This window comes from Salmo trutta, chromosome 25 (assembly GCF_901001165.1).
Source record: "Salmo trutta chromosome 25, fSalTru1.1, whole genome shotgun sequence".
NCBI classification, from domain to species: Eukaryota; Metazoa; Chordata; class Actinopteri; order Salmoniformes; family Salmonidae; genus Salmo; species Salmo trutta.
In genome coordinates, this window is record NC_042981.1 from 18310381 (window position 1) to 18328991 (window position 18611).

Sequence of the window (18611 nt, forward strand, 5' to 3'; positions counted from 1 at the left end):
ATATATGCTCAACATCCTTGATTGTTTTAAGCTCAGATATCCTTGATTGTTGCAGTGAAATCAAAGATGGTCTCTGGAATGTCCAATAGTTTAAGTTGAGTTAGATGTTCTTGAACTAAATCTAATGTGCCAAAAACTCAACACATGCATATGTCCAGTGGCAGATTGAATAGTTTATTATTACCTAATATTATGTTACAAGCCAAGTGGAATATAGTTCCATTATTTTTGCTTGATCAAAAATGGAATGAAAATTATCCTGCTGTTTCCCCGTAAATGATGTTGGGGAAATACGCTTGTTGGATAGTAAGGATATTAAATTGTGAATGTATTTTATGCATGCTCATAGAATGCTTGTAAATAGATGACAATGGATGTGTTTATTACAAATATATATAATTTTTTTGCAGTGTAATTTTAAAACATACAGAATGAGGACTTGACTAGCTACAATTTTGACTATTTATTGTAAAATGTATTGTTCAAAAACTTGTGAAATGCAGTGTGTTATAAAGTGTTATGATTTTTCATCACAAGTGTGAGTACTCATCTACTTTCATCTCATATGACTGAACAATTGTGTTGATGTAATCCTTCTTGATGTCTCACTTTAGTTGCCCTGTTCTTTAAGTGAAATGTTCGATTTACTATTGGCCAACAGGGAACTCATGCCCTTCAGTTCCTCCTCTAGTCTACTGTTGATATCCCCCAGTTGGAACTTCCTGTCGTGGATCTTGGTCATGAGTCTGTAGATAGCCTCCAGAATCTTGTGGTCTCTCTCTGAAGATTCCTGAAGTGTTGAATGAGTCATGGATGATTTAGTGTGGTCTCTTCATGACAGTTTACTATTGATTTACAAATCCCTCAAGTCCTGCACTGTGGATTTGTCAAAATACGTTAACCAGAGAATTCTGGTCATGTACACGGTTGTCTGTGAGCATGTGGTCAGGCTATAAGTTAACATCACAGGTTGTAAAAAATGAAATGGCGTATGTACAGTAAGCTGCTGGACTGACCAGCCATGTTTTAAGAATCCTTACCTCAGTCACCACAGTGTCCTCTGCCCAAGCATCAAGCAGGCTCTCTAGTGGAAGATGCGTTTATAAGTTATGATGATATTGAAACCTGATAGACTGAACTAAATGTTATGCACAACGTTTTACAATAGTTGGAGTCATTGAGCTCGGCTGATGCTCACCAAATAGAGAATGAACCTCCTCTTTCAGCCACCCAATCTCCTTTGTGTGTCTTTCCTGGTCTTTCCTGGTGTTCCATATGTCCTCCTTCATTTGTTCAATACACTGAAAAACAATGTTTACATTGAGTTTTTGCTTGGTAGGTGAGTGAGCGGTGTAGTTCAGTATGGAGGACCATTGTGAGTGACTTGTGTCTCTTACCACATGCAGTCTGCTGTTCTCCATATTGACCTGCTCCAGCATCATCCCGTTGTCATAGATGCTCTTCTCCATGGCGATGATGTCTGCAGCGTGAGACGTCAGCAGCTCCATGTGTTTCTCACGCAAACCCTCTAGACTCCTCTTCATGTCCTCCTGTCAGTCAGTTACAAGCAGACTGTTTCAATGCTATTATACTTCACAGCTTGCCTTTTGGAGTGTGTGGTAACCAAGATGTACATACTGAATGTTTTTGTTATGAAACTCACCTTCGGTTTGAGAAGAGTACTAGTGCTCTCTTTCATATCCTGGATGAAGAGCTCCAGATGACTGTTCTTACTCTTTAACTCTAGTGGGGAAAATCATTTAAGTAATTATAAAATGCCGCACTACATGATTTTTAAGGTTATAGTGAGCACATTCTTTGAGATATCTGCATATTTGTGTATGTCTACTTGATATTGTCTACTAAATCAAATCAAATTGTATTTGCACATGCACCGAATACAACAAGTGTAGGCCTTACCGTGAAATGTTTACTTACAAGCACTTTACCACCAATGCAGTTTTAAGAAAAATCATATGTATGAAATAAACTAAAGTAAAAAATAAAAGCGCAACAATCAAATAACAAAAACGAGGCTATTTACTAGGGGGTACCGGAACCGAGTCAATGTGCCGGGGTACAGCTTAGTCGAGATAATCGAGGTAATATGTACAGTACCAGTCAAAGGTTTGGACACACACCTACTCATTCAAGGGTTTTTCTTTATTTGTTTCTATTTTCTATATTGTAGAATAATAGTAAAGACATCAAAACTATGAAATAACATATTTGGAATCATGTACTGTAGTAACCAAAAAACTGTTAAACAAATCAAAATATATTTTATATTTGAGATTGTTCAAAGTAGCCACCCTTTGCCTTGATGACAGCTTTGCGCACTCTTGGCATTCTCCCAACCAGCTTCATGAGGTAGTCACCTGGAATGCATTTCAATTAACAGGTGTGCCTTGTTAAAAGTTAATTTGTGGAATTTCTTTCCTTCTTAATGAGTTTGAGCCAATCAGTTGTGTTGTGACAAGGTAGGGGTGGTATACAGAAGATAGCTCTATTTAGTAAAAGACCAAGTCCATATTATGGCAAGAACAGCTCAAATAAGAAAAGAGAAACAACAGTCCATCATTACTGTTCAGCAGTCTTATGCCTTGGAGTAGAAGCTTTTAAGAAGCCTTTTGGACCTAGACTTGGCGCTCCAGTACCGTGCAGTAACAGAGAGAACAGTCTATGACTAGGGTGGCCGGAGTCATTGGCAATTTTTAGGGCCTTCCTCTGACACCGCCTGGTACAGAGGTCCTGGATGGCAGGAAGCTTGGCCCCAGTGATGTACTGGGCCGTACGCACTACCCTCTGTTGCGCTTTGTGGTCGGAGGTCGAGCAGTAGCAATACCAGGCGGTGATGCAACCGGTCAGGATGCTTTTGGTGGTGCAGCTGTATAACTTTTTGGGGATCTGAGGACCAATGCCAAATCTTTTCAGTCTCCTGAGGGGGAATAGGCATTGTCGTGCCCTCTTCACAAATGTCTTGGTGTGTTTGGACCATGATAGTTTGTTGGTGATGTGGACACCAAGGAACTTGAAGCTATCAACCTGCTCCACTACAACCCGCCGATGAGAATGGGGGCGTGCTCAGCCCTCCTTTTCCTGTAGTCCACGATCATCTCCTTTGTCTTGATCACGTTGAAGGAGAGGTTGTTGGCCTGGCACCACACTGCCAGGTCTCTGACCTCCTCCCTATAGATTGTCTCATCGTTGTCAGTGATCAGGCCTATCACTGTTGTGTCATCTGCAAACTTAATGATGGTGTTGGAGTCGTGCTTGGCCACGCAGTCATGGTTGAACAGGGAGTACAGGAGGGGACTAAGCACGCACCCCTGAGGGGCCCCTGTGTTGAGGATCAGCGTGTTTAGTCCCAGGGTCCTTAGCTTAGTGATGAGCTTTGAGGGCACTATGGTGTTGAACGCTGAGCTGTAGTCAATGAACAGCATTCTCACGTTAGGTGTTCCTTTTGTCCAGGTGGAAAAGGGCATTGTTGAGTGCAATACAGATTGCGTCATCTGTAGATCTGTTGGGTCTGTATGCAAATTGGAGTGGGTCTAGGGTTTCTGGGATGATGGGATTGATGTGAGCCATGACCAGCCTTTCAAAGCACTTCATGGCCACAGATGTGAGTGCTACGGGTCAGTAGTCATTTAGGCAGGTTACCTTAGTGTTCCTGGGCACAAGGACTATGGTTGTCTGCTTGAAACATGTAGGTATTACAGACTCAGCCAAGGACAGGTTGAAAATATCAGTGAAGACACTTGCCAGTTGGTCAGCGAATGTTCGCAGTACACGTCCTGGTAATCCGCCTGGCCCTGCGGCCTGTTTAAAGGTCTTACTCACATCAGCTACGGCGAGCGTGATCACACAGTCGTCCAGAACAGCTGGTGCTCTCATGCATGCATCAGTGTTGCTTGCCTCGAAGCGTGCATAGAAGTAATTTAACTCATCTGATAGGCTTGTGTCACTGGGCAGCTCACGGCTGGCCTTCCCTTTGTAGTCCGTAATAGTTTGCAAGTCCTGCCACATCCGACGAGCGTTGGAGCAGGTATAGTAGGATTCAATATTAGTCCTGTATTCACTCTTTGCCTGTTTGATGGTTCGTCTGAGGGCATAGCGGGATTTCTTATAAGCGTCCGGGTTATAGTCGGCAGGGAAGCCTAGTGGTTAGAGCCTTGGACTAGTAACCGAAAGGTTGCAAGTTCAAATCCCCGAGCTGACAAGGTACAAATCTGTCGTTCTGCCCCTGAACAGGCAGTTAACCCACTGTTCCTAGGCCATCATTGAAAATAAGAACTTGTTCTTAACTGACTTGCCTAGTTAAATAAAGGTAAAAGAAAAAAAAAGAAAAGCTGCTCCTTGAAAGCAGCAGCTCTACCCTTTAGCTCAGTGCGGATGTTGCCTGTAATCCATGGCTTCTGGTTGGTGTACATATGGTCACTGTGGGGACAACAGTCACCGGCTTCATCAATAAGTGCATCGATGATGATGTGGTATACTCCTCAATGCCATTGGATGAGTCCCGGAACATATTCCAGTCTAAACAGGTCAACATTCACAACAACCACCCGAGCCACTGCCTGTTCACCCGGCTACCACCCAGAAGGCGAAGTCAGTACAGGGGCATCAAAGCTGGGACCGAGAGACTGAAAAACAGCTTCTATCTCAAGGCCATCAAACTGTTAAACAACCATCAATAACACAGAGAGGCTGCTGCCTACATACAGACTTGAAATCATTGGCCACTTTAATAAATGGATCTCTAGTCACTTTAATAATGGCACTTTAATAATGTTTACATATCTTGCATTACTCATTTCATATGTATATACTGTATTTTATACCATCTATTGCATCTTGCCTATGCTGCTCGGTCATCGCTCATCCAGATATTTATATGTATATTCTTATTCCATCCCTTTACTTAGATTTGTGTGTATTAGGTAGTTTTGGAATTGTTAGATTACTGTTAGATATTACTGCACTGTCGGAACTAGAAGCACAAGCATTTCACTACAGTACACTCGCAATAACATCTGCTAACATCTGCATGTGTATGTGACCAATACAATTTGATTTGATCTGTGCTAGCAAAACAGTCCTGTAGCTTAGCATCTGCGTCATCTGACCACTTCTGTATTGAGAGAGTCACTGTTACTTCCTGCTTTAATTTTTGCTTGTAAGAAGGAATCAGGAGGATAGAATTATGGTCAGATTTGCCAAATGGAGGGCAGAGGAGAGCTTTGTACGCGTGCGTCTCTGTGTTATTATAGTTGTTATTATAGATATATTAGCAGATTATTGGGTCAGTACCTGAGGTATGGTTTTTTAGTTTTTGGTGCCTGGACTGGTCAATATCAAACTGGGCCTCCGCCTCCTCCAAGATAGACTCTTTACCCTTCAGGTCCTCCTCCTTCTCCAGTCGGCTCTGTGTCACTGACTCCGCTTCAGTCTAATTTCACAGAAGAAGAAGACATTAAATACATGTTTTCTCAACAGCTTGTATTTGTGATGAGGCTTACTAATGTCTGCTAGCTGAGTTAGATGTAAAATGTAGATATATATAAATATACTTACGATGAACTGTTGGATCTCGGCATTGTAGGAAATGGTCATCTGTTCATTCCCCTCCTTTGCCTTAACAATCTTGTTACTGAGACGTTCAATCAACGCGCCCATGAATACATGGTCTCTGAGTTTCTTCTCCTGATTTAAATGTTTATGAAATATAAATTAATAACAAAACAAATATAAAGTGCATGTGCTATCTCAATAGATTCCTGAAGAATTAAGGAAAAATAAGCGAACCTCTTCAAGCAGTTCCTCATATCTCCTCTTGGTTAAACCAATATTAGAGTTGACCTCTTTCACATGCTGTACTTGATCTTTTTTTAGATTCTCCAGAGACTGGCACAGTTCTTCTTTTTCAACTTCAAAGATTGCTCTGAAAAGAAAAAGTAAAAACCGTAGACTGCATCAAATAACCCAATTTATGAAGAGAAAGTCCAAGTCTGTAATGAAATGAAGAGATACTATTTGTTGCTTACATGTTCTTCTTTTCTTTATTGAGCTGTCCATGCAGTTCATCCACATTTATTTCAAACAGGTCTGCATTAACTCTATGAGAAACAAAATGCTAACTAGGTAAGCAACTATTCTGACAATTCTGCATGCCATTTACTTTATTTTTAGTACATAACTAAACAATGAGATAAAAGCTCTGTAGTTTGCAAGATAATTATTTAGACTTTTCATACTTTATATTTCAAACTTGGTCAGATGGTTAATGCTGTCCTTAGTGATATAAGTTACTTTGATACTACACAAAAGTGTCAAAACTCGTAGTGGAGATTATAGACTAATATGATAAAATGGACCATATTACTTACATATTGGTTTCATGGAGTTGTTTGATCTCTTCATCCATTTCTCTGATTTCAATTTTATGTTTAGCGATCGATGCAATGCGCTCCTCAAGTCTAAGTCTGGACTTTTCTAAGCTGAAAATCAATCAAACAAACAAACAAACAAACAAACATATGATAAAATGCAGTGGTGTAAAGTACTTAAGTAAACATACTCTAAAGTACTACTTAAGTAGTTTTTTGGGGTATCTGTACTTTACTATTTATATTTTTGACAACTTTTACTTTTACTTCACTACATTCCTTAAGGAAATATTGTACTTTTTACTCCATACATTTTCCTTGACACCCAACAGTACTCGTTACATTTTGAATGCTTAGCAGGACAGGAAAAAAGTCAGCTTCACCCACTTATCAACGAACATCCCTGATCATCCCTACTGCCTCTGATCTGGTGGACTCACTAAACTGTCATGCTTTGTTTGTAAATGATGTCTGAGTGTTGGAGTGTGCCCCTGGCCTTCCATAAATAAAAAAAACAAGAAAATAGTGCCATCTGGTTTGCTTAATATAAGGAATTTTAAATTATTTATACTTTTACTTTTGATACTCAAGTATATTTTAAACAAAATACTTTTTGACTTTTACTCAAGTAGAAGTTTACTGGGTGACTTTAACTTTTACTTGAGTCATTTTCTATTCAATTATCTTTACTTTTACTCAAGTATGACAGTTGGGTACTTTTTACACCACTGATAAAATGTAAGTAAAAATGACTGTCAGCCAAAGTAAAGGGAAAGCAGTGTTGCAGGTTGACTTGATCCTTCGTAGATGTAGGATGCAAAGAGGTATAGCTGGAATACCGTCTTGAGACATTGAGGTGTTCAGCCATGACGTCGTCCTCCTCTTTCCTTTGAGCTTTAAATCTGTCAGACATCTTAGCAATAGACTCCAGGCGGATGGCATTCACTATCTGGCCCTCCTCCATCTCACCATCCACCTGCACACATAACAGAATAGAGCCCATCTACACAGCGCCTATCTATAATGCATGAGAATCCTCTACAACAGAGATCATCAACTAGGGGGCCGGAACATAATTACAAATAATTCCTAGACTGCAAATTGACCGCAAGTAGCCCAAACTGATATATTTGACTAAAACATAACTTTCAACCTTGCTTACATTTGTATACGATCACATATATCTCTCTATTATGCGTAGGAATAGTTTCAAACAGAATTCCAAAATGAAAATCCCTTGGAGCTGATTTGCTGGTGATTTTACAGTCTTTTATGTCCAACAATAAAAATATTTAAAAATTGTTGTTACTCAGAACACTTGGGAACCCTGCTCTACAATCAACCAATACTGGCTCCCCCAGAAACACACCAACCCCGCATATCATCCCAGGGGGGTGTTCAGTAGCGAGTAAACATTTTGAAACGGGGAGGTACTACCTGAAGTCAAAGCCAACCCTCAGCATCATAAATTTGTTTCACATACACTACATGGCCAAAAGTATGTGGAGACCTGATCATCTAATATATCATTCCAAAATCATGGGCATTAATATGGAGTTGGTCCCCCCTTTGCTACTATAACAGCCACCACTCCTCTGGGAAGGCTTTCCACTCGATATTGGAACATTGCTGCGGGGACTTGCTTCCATATAGCCACGAGCATTAGTGAGGTCGGCATTTCAATTCATCCCAAAGGTGTTCAATGGGGTTGAGGTCAGGGCTCTGTGCAGGCCAGTCATGTTCTTCCACACCGATCTCGACAAACCATTTGTGTATGGACCTCATTTGCGCACGGGGGCATTGTCATGCTGAAACAGGAAAGGGCCTTCCCCAAACTGTTGCCACAAAGTTGGAAGCACAGAATCGTCTAGAATGTCATTGTATACTGTAGCGTTAATATTTCCCTTCACTGCAACTAAGGGGCCTGGCCCGAACCATGAAAAACAGCCCCAGACCATTATTCCTTCTCCACCAAACTTTACAGTTGCACTATGAATAGGGGAAGGTAGCGTTCTCCTGGCATCCGCCAAACCCAGATTAGTCTGTCGGACTGCCAGATGGTGAAGTGTGATTCATCACTCCAGAGAACGCATTTCCACATTTCCACTACAGTCCAAGGGTGGCGAGCTTTACACCACTCCAGCCGACGCTTGGCATTGTGCATGGTGATCTTAGGCTTGTGTGCAGCTGCTCGAACATTGTGTGCAGCTGCGTACGAACAGTTCTTGTACTGATGTTGCTTCCAGAGGCAGTTTGAAACTAGGTAGTGAGTGTTGCAACCGATGAATGATGATTTTTACGTTCTACGCACTTCAGCACTCGTGGTCCCATTCTGTGAGCTTGTATGGCCTACCACTTCGTGGCTGAGCCGTTGTTGCTCTTAGACGTTTCCACTTCACAATAACAGCACTTACAGTTGATCGGGGCATCTCTAGAAGGGCATAAATTTGACAAACTGATTTGTTGGCAAGGTGGCATTTAATGACGGTGCCACGTTGAAAGTCACTGAGCTCTTCAGTAAGGCCATTCTATTGCCAATGTTTCTTTATGGAGATTGCATGACTGTGTGCTCAATTTTGTTCACCTGTTAGCAACGGGTGTGGCTGAAATAGCCGAGTCCACTAATTTGAAGGGATGTCCACATACTTTTGTATATATAGTGTATGATTCTGACTTTTACCAGACACATACAAACACCCCAACTCCTCTACAAGGGGAAACCAGGAGAGTAATTCTATTCAAAGGGCATTTTCTTCACGTTCAGTCAGCCTGTCATCGGATCATATGGCCAGACACAGCTGCTATGCCCTTTGATGGACTGTGTGAACTCTAGCACATCAGAGGACACTCCAGTGAACTGGCTCTCTTAAAGGTCAGACTTAGCACAAAGTGCCTTTGAAGGAATACTTTCTAAAAATATCAATTTGACTACAGAACAGCAGGGCTGAGGCCTCTGGCAATGGCAGGAAATCGATGTCTCACATCTGACATCATGCAGGTGTTTATAATCCCTCCCACCATAGCAACACCAACAGAGAGAAGAGAAGAGTGAGAGGGAAGAGGAGAATGAAGCAACATGTTGCCCTGGAGCTGTACTGTAGTAGTAGCATCGCTTTGGAAAAATCTAACTATCTCTCACCTCTACAATCTTTTCCTGTAGTGCCTGAACTTTCAGTTCAAATAGAATTCTCACTTCAGCCAACTCCTTTACATGAAATTCCCTGTGGAAACAATGGTTAATGAGTCGAAAAAGATGGAATGATGGAATCAAACATGATGTAACATACAGTATCCCTTGCATTCCATGTATGCTCCATGCTTACGCTACATACAGTACCTGGATGAATGCAAATCTTACTTCTGAAGAACAAGTTCCTCAAATGTGTTGATCTCGTCTGCCAGCTGCTCTTTGTATTGGATTTCAGACGCTGTCAGTTTGGCTATACTTTGCTCTAACTGGGCAATGTGCTGCAATGAAGGAAGAGTGTTGTGTGAAATAACACAATTTATAAATATGTATTTAAATCCAGTGGTGGAGATAGTACCAATTGTCAAGTTACCTTAATATAAAATGACTGAAGTAAAAGTGAAAGTAACCCAGTAAAGTACTACTTGAGTAAAATTCTTAAACTATTTGGTTTTAAATATACTTAAGTATCAAAAGTAAATGTAAATAATTACTTAAATATACTTAAGAATCAAAAGTAAAAGTAAACGCTATAAATAATTTCAAATTCCTTATATTAAGCAAACCAGACAGTATGATTTTGTTTTTTAAATTAACGGAGAGCCAGGGACACACTCCAACACTCAGATATCATTTAAAAACAAAGCATTTGTGTTTAGTGAGTGCCAGATCAGAGGCAGTAGGGATGACCACGTGTCCTCTTGATAATTGCATGAATTGGACCATTTTCCTGTCCTGCTAAGCATTCAAAATGTCACAAGTACTTTTGGGTGCCAGGGAAAATTTCTGGGAGTGAAAAGTACATATTTTCTTTAGTTTTGTAGTGGAGTAAAAGTTGTCAAAAATATATATTTTACAGATTCACCAAAAACTACTTAAGTAGTAGTATTTATACTTAGTTACTTTACACCACTGTTTATATCATACTATAAATGAATAAAAAAGGCAGTTATAGCAAGTGAAGAGCATTAGTGGATAATTTTATTAATTTACTACTTGACTGAAATACTTCAGTTCACTTACTTTTTTTTGCTCTGTGACTTTGTCCTCCTTATCCAACAGTTCTGCAAAAAAAATGTCCAGCTCTCTGCGTTTCTTCTCATTGTTCTTCTTCTGGTCCTGTATGTTATTGATGACTTCCTCACACTAGACCAGCAGGGGAGGATAAGATTAAGACGGTGCCTCACAGCAGTGTATAGAATCTCAGATACTGTAAGCAGATAGCGGTTAAGAGCATTGGGCCAGGAACCGAAAAGTCGCTGGTTCAAATCCAAGAGCTGATTAGGTGAAAAATCTGCCGATGTGCCCTTGAGCAAGGGACTTTTAAACCTAATTGCTCCTGTGCGTCTGCTAAATAACAAACATTTAAACATTTAAATGTAGCTATAATAAGAGGTGACTGTGATGTACCTCTCTCTGAAGATTCTCATTTGTTTCATCAAACGTCTTCCTCTCTTGAATCATGTCCTCCTCTAGCTCCACTTTAGCGGTCTCCACATCTGTGATCTTGGCTTTCCCTTCTTTGATCTCATTCATTGTTTCATTGAGCAGAATCTGTTTATTGGCCTTCTCTGACAGCTGGTAGTTTAATTGGTTGATGACATTTTCATGGTCACCTTTTACCAACTCTCTCTCAGGACTGAAAAAGATTCCAAAACAAGTAATAACAAGTTATAACATCATGGATGTTATGTGAAATGTTGCCAATTTTGTTATGATCTGTTACACCTATACATTGCTCAACATTACTTATATTACTTACTAAAGAATAGCATTTTGCTTTTCAAGGACTTCCTGTTTTTTCTCCATTAATTCTATTTCTTGTACTATACTGTTCAGTTCATCTTGGAGTTGAGTAATTTGACCCGCATTTATATTTCTTGCAGCCGCAACACCAGCTGAAAGGGACAATGACACATATCTGTGAGCAAAACATGACTGGATAGCTTTTTCATTCTAGCTTTAAGGCAAGACCAGGCAACAAGGCCGCTCTAGGCATAAGCGACATAAGCAGTCTCTTAGGACCTCAGTCGGGGTCTTAACTTACTGTTGAGAGTTAGAATAGTAGAATACACAAGGTGCAAGTTTGACATTATTCTCTTGTTATGTCAGTCACTGACAGTCACTCAGTTAGCCATGTCAGCTAACAATTTTTATATTGGTAAGTTAGTCTTGCCAGCTATCTAAACTTGTAGTAATCATGTCCAAATACCGACAGGTCACGCAGTGCACATGCCCAGGGACCCTGGCCTCCAGGGGGCCCCCACTGATTTTGTAAGTCATTCTCACCTCGATATCATTAACATGGCATAATTCATGGCAAAATGTTAGAATGGCAGGAAATTAGCTGTAAAACTGCAAATCTTTTCTTGCTGACTCATGGCAAAATGAGAAGAATTGCATGTTATATTTTTATAAAATTGCAACATTTTCTCTCAGCACTATGGCAAAATGTGTAGAATTGCAGGAAATGTACTTTAGAACTGCAAAATGTTTCAAGATTGGGGCCAATAAAAAACAAATCTCGCTTAGGGCCCCCAAAGGGCTAGAGCCGGGCAATATTAATTTCTTTCCACTGGGCACAGACATCAGTTCAATGTCTTGTTTTGATTTACATTTAGTTGTCAACTAAAGTGAATTAATTGTGAAATCCACAAAACATTTCCACCGTGTCATTGGATATAGTCTAAAAGTTGTGTGGGAAAAATATGAAATTCCCTTACGTTGATGACTTCTTTCCAATTCCAGTTAGTTTTTCACGTTGATTCAACATCATCACAATTACATTTGGGGTTGAAATGATGTGGAAACAACATTGATCCAACCAGGTTTTGCCCAGTGGGTTGTATTCTATGAAATCATATCATTGGGCTATTTAAGTTATTACCTGATATCTCATTCTGAACATCATCATGGATATTCTGGCATTGATGTCGGAGTTTGCTCGTTTCAATAGTTTCTACCTCCAGTTGTTCATGGACTACTCTTCTGGAAGTCTCCTGATTTATAGAAAAGAGGGTTTTCAAAAGAGTGTGTAAAGCAAGTTTTCTGGCCTCTATGGCCATTGTCTCTATGGACTTATTTAATTTCAATGTTTTATTAGTTGTATTTACAGGATACACATGGTAAACACAGTCCAACGAAATGCTTACTTGCAGGTTCCTTCTCGACAATGCAACAACAATAAGAAATAAGAATAGATAAGAATACGAACATAAAGTAAATGGCTCAGTATAATATACTTTATATTTACCTACCCACTGGGCACAGACGTAAATTCAACGTCTATTCCGCGTTGGTTCAACCAGTGTGTGCCCAGTGGATAGGTTTACATTCCACTTTAGATAATCGATTAGTTTATTAGTCTACTTAAATCAATCGTATTGGTCGTAACAATATTTAGACTACCCGATGTTCGATCTTCTCTTTCCCTATTGGCATATGCCTACCAGTTCAGTGATGGCAGCAGCTATTTCTTTCAGGTGATGACTGGCCTCAGGACTGAATGGAACTCCCTCATCCCTCAGCTGCTTGTCTATGTCAAGGCAAACGTTCAAACAGGCAAGTTGTGCTATTAGCGATGTAAATTTAGATCTGATACAAGTACTTATTTGAAACATTAAAATGATTCAACTTGGCAACTACAAATCAAAGTAATCGGGTGGGTTGCATCAAGTCTGCGCTCATTCACAGGTTTAGGAGTTGTCAACACTGAAAAGTAGCAGTTTATCGGATGCTTCTCACTACGTTTCGTTGACAATGATAGGTAGGGGCTAGCTAGCTATAGTCACTCATGACATGTGGAACAGTAGCAAGAGAGAGAGGCGCCTGTTGCTTTCTTACCTAATTCGCCCAAATGCTCCAAAGCAACCAGAACAGCTGGAAAGTCTGGCACTAAGCAAGATGCCATGTCGAATGTAAAATATATGCAAATAGCTAGCTTCGTTGACTTGTATCAGTGTTTAGCGTTTGCTTCCAAGTTTGAGCAGCGCGAACCGAATATGGGTTGGCATGGTAACCAACATGCAAGACACGAAAGTGAGAGTAGGCCTAGATCTTGCACTCAAAAAGGTGAAGTGCATGTGGAATGGGATTGGAATAACAATATTAATGAGTATCACTCTAGCATCTTGAAGATATTATATTTGGTATGTTATTACTAAAATGTTTTCTAAATAAAAATAACATTATCCTACCATTATTTGGGGGTAATATATAGCCTACTTCTCATTATATGTATTTTTGCCAGTATTAATCAACGTCGTTAAAGACAATGCCAGGGAAAGACGTCAATCAAATCATCCTCATTTACATGAAATTCCCTTGGAGAACTTTTGATGATATACACTAGATGGCAGTGTAGGACCAGACATAGACCAATTCCCAGAACAATACTTTCCAGTGTCCATCCAAAGTGATACTCATTGCAGTCTGCAATGCAGAGGTATTTCTTCTTGGAGAAATTATTGTCTGTCTTTTATGGCAAAGGACATGACATGGTCGTTGTATAGGCCTACATGCATGTGACAGGCACGGACCAAGACAGATTATATATGTGTCAGTATTTCTCAAGTGTGGCTGTTGCTTCTTTCCATTGTGCTTACTGATCTCAAAGTGTCTGACATGTGTGGAATACCCCTAGACAAACCCTAGTCCATGTCATTGAAACCCTAGTCCATGCATGGGCTTTCACCTAGATGTTTTTTTAATGTAGTATACATGAACAACACAGTCCAGCTGATGACACAAAAGTAGTAGGCCTGGTCACCAACAACGATGAGACACCCTATAGGGAGGAGGTCAGAGACAACAACCTCTCTCTCAATGTGAGCAAGACAAAGGCGAAGATCGTGGACTGAAGGAAAAGGAGGGCCGAACACACCCACATTCACTTAGACGGAGCTGTAGTGGAGCGGGTCGAGAGTTTGAAGTTCCTTGGGGTCCACATCACAAACAAAGTATCATGGTCCAAACACACCAAGACAGTTGTGAAGAGGGCACGACAACATCTTTTTCCCTCAGGAGACTGAAAAGATTTGGCATGGGTCCCCAGATCCTCAAAAAGTTCTACAACTGCACCATCGCGAGCATCCTGACCGGTTGCATCACCGCCTGGTATGGCAACTGCTCGGTCTCCGACTGTAAGGCGCTACAGAGGGTAGTGCATATGGCCCAGTACATCACTGGGGCCAAGCTTCCTGCCATCCAGGACCTCTATACTAGGCGGTGTCAAGCGGTACCGGAGTGCCAAGTCTAGGTCCAAAAGGCTCCTTAACAGCTTCTACCCCCAAGCCATAAGACAGCTGAACAATTAATCAAATGGCCACCCAGACTATTTATACTGCTGCTACTCGCTGTTTATTATCTATGCATAGTCACTTTACCCCTACCTACATGTACAAATTTCCTCGACTAACCTGTACTCCCACACATTGACTCAGTACCGGTACCCCCTGTATATTATTTTGTTATTTTATTGTGTTAATTTGTATTTTAATTTACATTTTATTTAGTAAATATTTTCTTAACTCTATTTCTTGAACTGCATTGTTGGTTAAGCGCTTGTAAGTAAGCATTTCACGGTAAGGTTGTATTTGGTGCATGTGAAAAAAAAAGTGATTTGATTATAGAACTGTATGTCTAGCAGCAGCAACACTCCTATTCAATTTCCATACATATATTTACAAGCAGGGGGCACTGTTGATCTCTTTGCACCACTACGACCAATGACTCAGATCCAAAATGCTGGAGAGGAAATTAGATGGATTTGAGCTGCATTACATTGTTGGTATTGATTTCCTTACCACAGAGCCTAGGAGGAAATATTTTTTATGGTTAGCCCCGCCCCTCCTAAATCCTACAACTGCAGACACGATGGCTTATAGCCAATGAGAGTGGAGAGCAGCATCTTCTCAGTGTCAGTCTCTCAGTGCATATTCCCACTCAAGTTAAAAGTGTCTCATGTGTGGACCTCAAACCATCTTTGTGGTACCATTTAAAAGTTGAAATTTCAATTATATTCTAATTTTAGTATATATGACACCCACCTTGCATTCTAGAGTATGCTGGTTCTCTCAACCGATGGTGGGTACATCATAAACACCTCAGATTATGTAAAATAGGGTGTAAGCTTTTACGGGAGTTTACAGGTTTTTAGTTAAATTATGTTAAGGATACACAGAACAACTTCTTGTCGAAACGACATACAGTGCCTTCAGAAAGTATTCCTACCCTTATTCTACACCAGACAAAATGTTGGACACTGTTACGGCTGTCGTAGAGAGGGGACCAAAGCGCAGCGTGGTAAGTGTTCATTATCTTTATTTAACAATGAAAACACTAGAACAAAGAAAACACCCCGAATAGCCAAACAGTTCCGTCAGGTAACGAAAGACAAAACAGAAAATAACTACCCACAAAACACAGGTGGGAAAAGGCTGCCTAAGTATGATTCCTAATCAGAGACAACGATAGCCAGCTGCCTCTGATTAGGACCCATACTCGGCCCAACACAAAGAAATACAAAACATAGAATGCCCCCCCCCACACCCTGACCTAACAAAATAGAGAAATAAACCGTCTCTCTCAGGTCAGGGTGTGAGACACACCTACTCATTCAAGGGTTTTTCTTTATTTTGACTATTTTCTACTTTGTAGAATAATAGTGAAGACATCAAAACTATGAAATAACACATGGAATCATGTAGTAAACAAAAATATATTTTATATTTGAGATTCTACAAATTAGCCACCCTTTGCCTTGATGACATGATTCCATATGTGTTATTTCATAGTTTTGATTATACAATGTAGAAAATAGTAAAAATAAAGAAAAACCCCGGAATGAGTAGGTGTGTCTAAACTTTTGACTGGTACTGTATGCCTCATCACAATTCTATCTCGGAGATCTACAGACAGTTCCTTGGACTTCATGGTATAGTTTCTGCTCTGACATGCACTATCAACTGTGGGACCTTATTTAGACAGGTGTGTTTCTTTCCCAATCAAGTTTTAGTGACATCTCAAGGATCATCAAAGTACATTGGATGCAACAGAGCTCAATTTGGAGTGTCATAAGAAAGGGGTGTGAATAGTTACGTATGTAAATGAGATATTTCTGTATTTCATTTTCAATAAATTTGCTAAGCATTTTAAAAACATATTTTCACTTCATCATTATGGGGTATTGTGTGTAGATGGGTCAAGGGGTATGAATACTTTCTGAATGCACTGTAGCAAGCTAGAGTACAGGCAACACTGGCTGGAGCTGTTTGACATTGAGGCGTCGCTGAATTGGAATCTCATACTTAACCCCCGGCCCTGTTGTACTTGACCTTGAATTAGGGATAAATTATGCACATGAGCCGTAACAGAACACAAGAGTGATCCTACGAACTGCCTGCCGTGTGCTTAAACCTCTTTCCACCTGGCTGTTTCATTATGCACAATGATCAAGCTCCATAATGGACCTGTCTGACCTGTACTGCAAACAACACGCATGCGTGCGCGCATGCACGCACATACACACACGCCGCAAACGACACAGGATACCTGCTACAGCCATGCCATGCTTGACACCAGACACCCCCGGTCCTCCAGACCTAAGTGGTGGGTTGTATCCAGGTTCCTGTAAACAAAGGAGGACAATACTGCCTGTCTTTTCATGACAGTGAGGGGTCAGAGGAACACGGGGCCGGTGACGGACAGGCATCTGCTCTACTAGTGCTAAACACCTACTGTAATTTCAGACGGTCAGGGAGTCAGTGAGAGCTGCAGGGCCTGGTGAAGAACACACACACAGACATACACATCAACACACGCATGCACACACACACACACACACACACACACACACACACACACACACACACACACACACACACACACACACACACACACACACACACACACACACACACACACACACACACACACACACACACACACACACACACACACACACACACACACACACAGAGACCATGATTGTATAGTTGTTTTGTGTGAAATCATGGGTTTGAGACATCATCCTGACATCTATATCTCAGGTGTATCGCTCAGGTCTCCATCTCTCCATCTCTAGATAAGAGCTATGATTTGGGGTCTTGGCCTGTTTTTGTGAGTTGTGCTTAGCCTTCAGTGATCCCGGAGAAAATATGTCTGTGAGAAAGTCTTTGCCCTCAGAGAGAACTGTGAGTATAAGGGGCCAGGAAATAATACCTTCTTCACAACCTCAACTAGAATACAACCATCCCTCTCTTTCTCTCCACTGTGCTGGTGCCTGATGCTTAGCCCAGATCTCTAGTGGGGAGTGGCTACTGGCCTATTTTATCACTGCTTTAAAAGGCTAACTACCCTCTGTAGACAAATAAATAGTCTTCTGAAGGTCAGCGCCAGTGGTATGGATTCAGAGTAATATCCAACAGAACTTTTATGCCGTTACGTTGTACTATAAATGTGATTTCAACAGGGAAGTCATATTGAGACTAAAGTTTCTTGCAAATGAGCCCTGCACAATACAAAAATTAACCCATCAATAGGCAAGTATAGATACACAGAAATATACACAATATACACATTAAATACACATTAAGATTCAGAACACAGTCAATTAAAACAAACACATTCTTCATTAGAAAAATCCTCTGTCAGCTGTCTGAATTGCGCTATGGACACCAAAGCATCCAATTGAATCGTCTTTTGGAGATTATTCCAAACATACGGTGCAAGGAAGTTAAAGGCTGATTTACCTAACTCTGTAGACACCAAAGGAGTGTAAACCAAATATAACATGTGCTCTGTAAGAAAGCTGAACTCACAACAGCAATAAGATGTAAATGTGCTTCTCAATATGTGTGTCATTTGGGGGTGTTGCAAGAAGAGATTAAAGGGGGTGAGCTTACCTGATGTGAACTAGCTTCACTAGCTAGTGAACGCAAGTAGTCATCGTACAGTGTCACCTGCCCTGAGACCTGAAGTAGTGTCCCCCTCTCACAGCCATGAGTTTTGGTAGGCCAGGGATTAGCCCAGGAGTCTGA

The 18611-nt window shown here is 40.7% G+C and overlaps 1 protein-coding gene across 1 annotated transcript; it reads right to left on the minus strand.

Annotated features, from left to right (window-relative positions):
• Window positions 1–158: 158 nt before the first annotated feature.
• On the minus strand, window positions 159–13625 carry ccdc175 (coiled-coil domain containing 175). The gene is made up of 19 exons (XM_029713106.1): window positions 13417–13625; window positions 13023–13108; window positions 12461–12572; window positions 11336–11471; window positions 10984–11212; window positions 10597–10719; window positions 9745–9854; window positions 9526–9607; window positions 7226–7362; window positions 6387–6497; window positions 6045–6116; window positions 5806–5941; window positions 5575–5703; window positions 5311–5449; window positions 1664–1743; window positions 1398–1550; window positions 1199–1301; window positions 1041–1084; window positions 159–790 (listed from the first exon to the last, which is right to left on the minus strand). The coding sequence occupies exons 1-19, from the start codon at window positions 13481–13483 to the stop codon at window positions 611–613; spliced, it is 2229 nt and encodes a 742-aa protein (XP_029568966.1). The 5' UTR covers window positions 13484–13625; the 3' UTR covers window positions 159–610.
• Between the last annotated feature and the right edge of the window lie 4986 nt (window positions 13626–18611).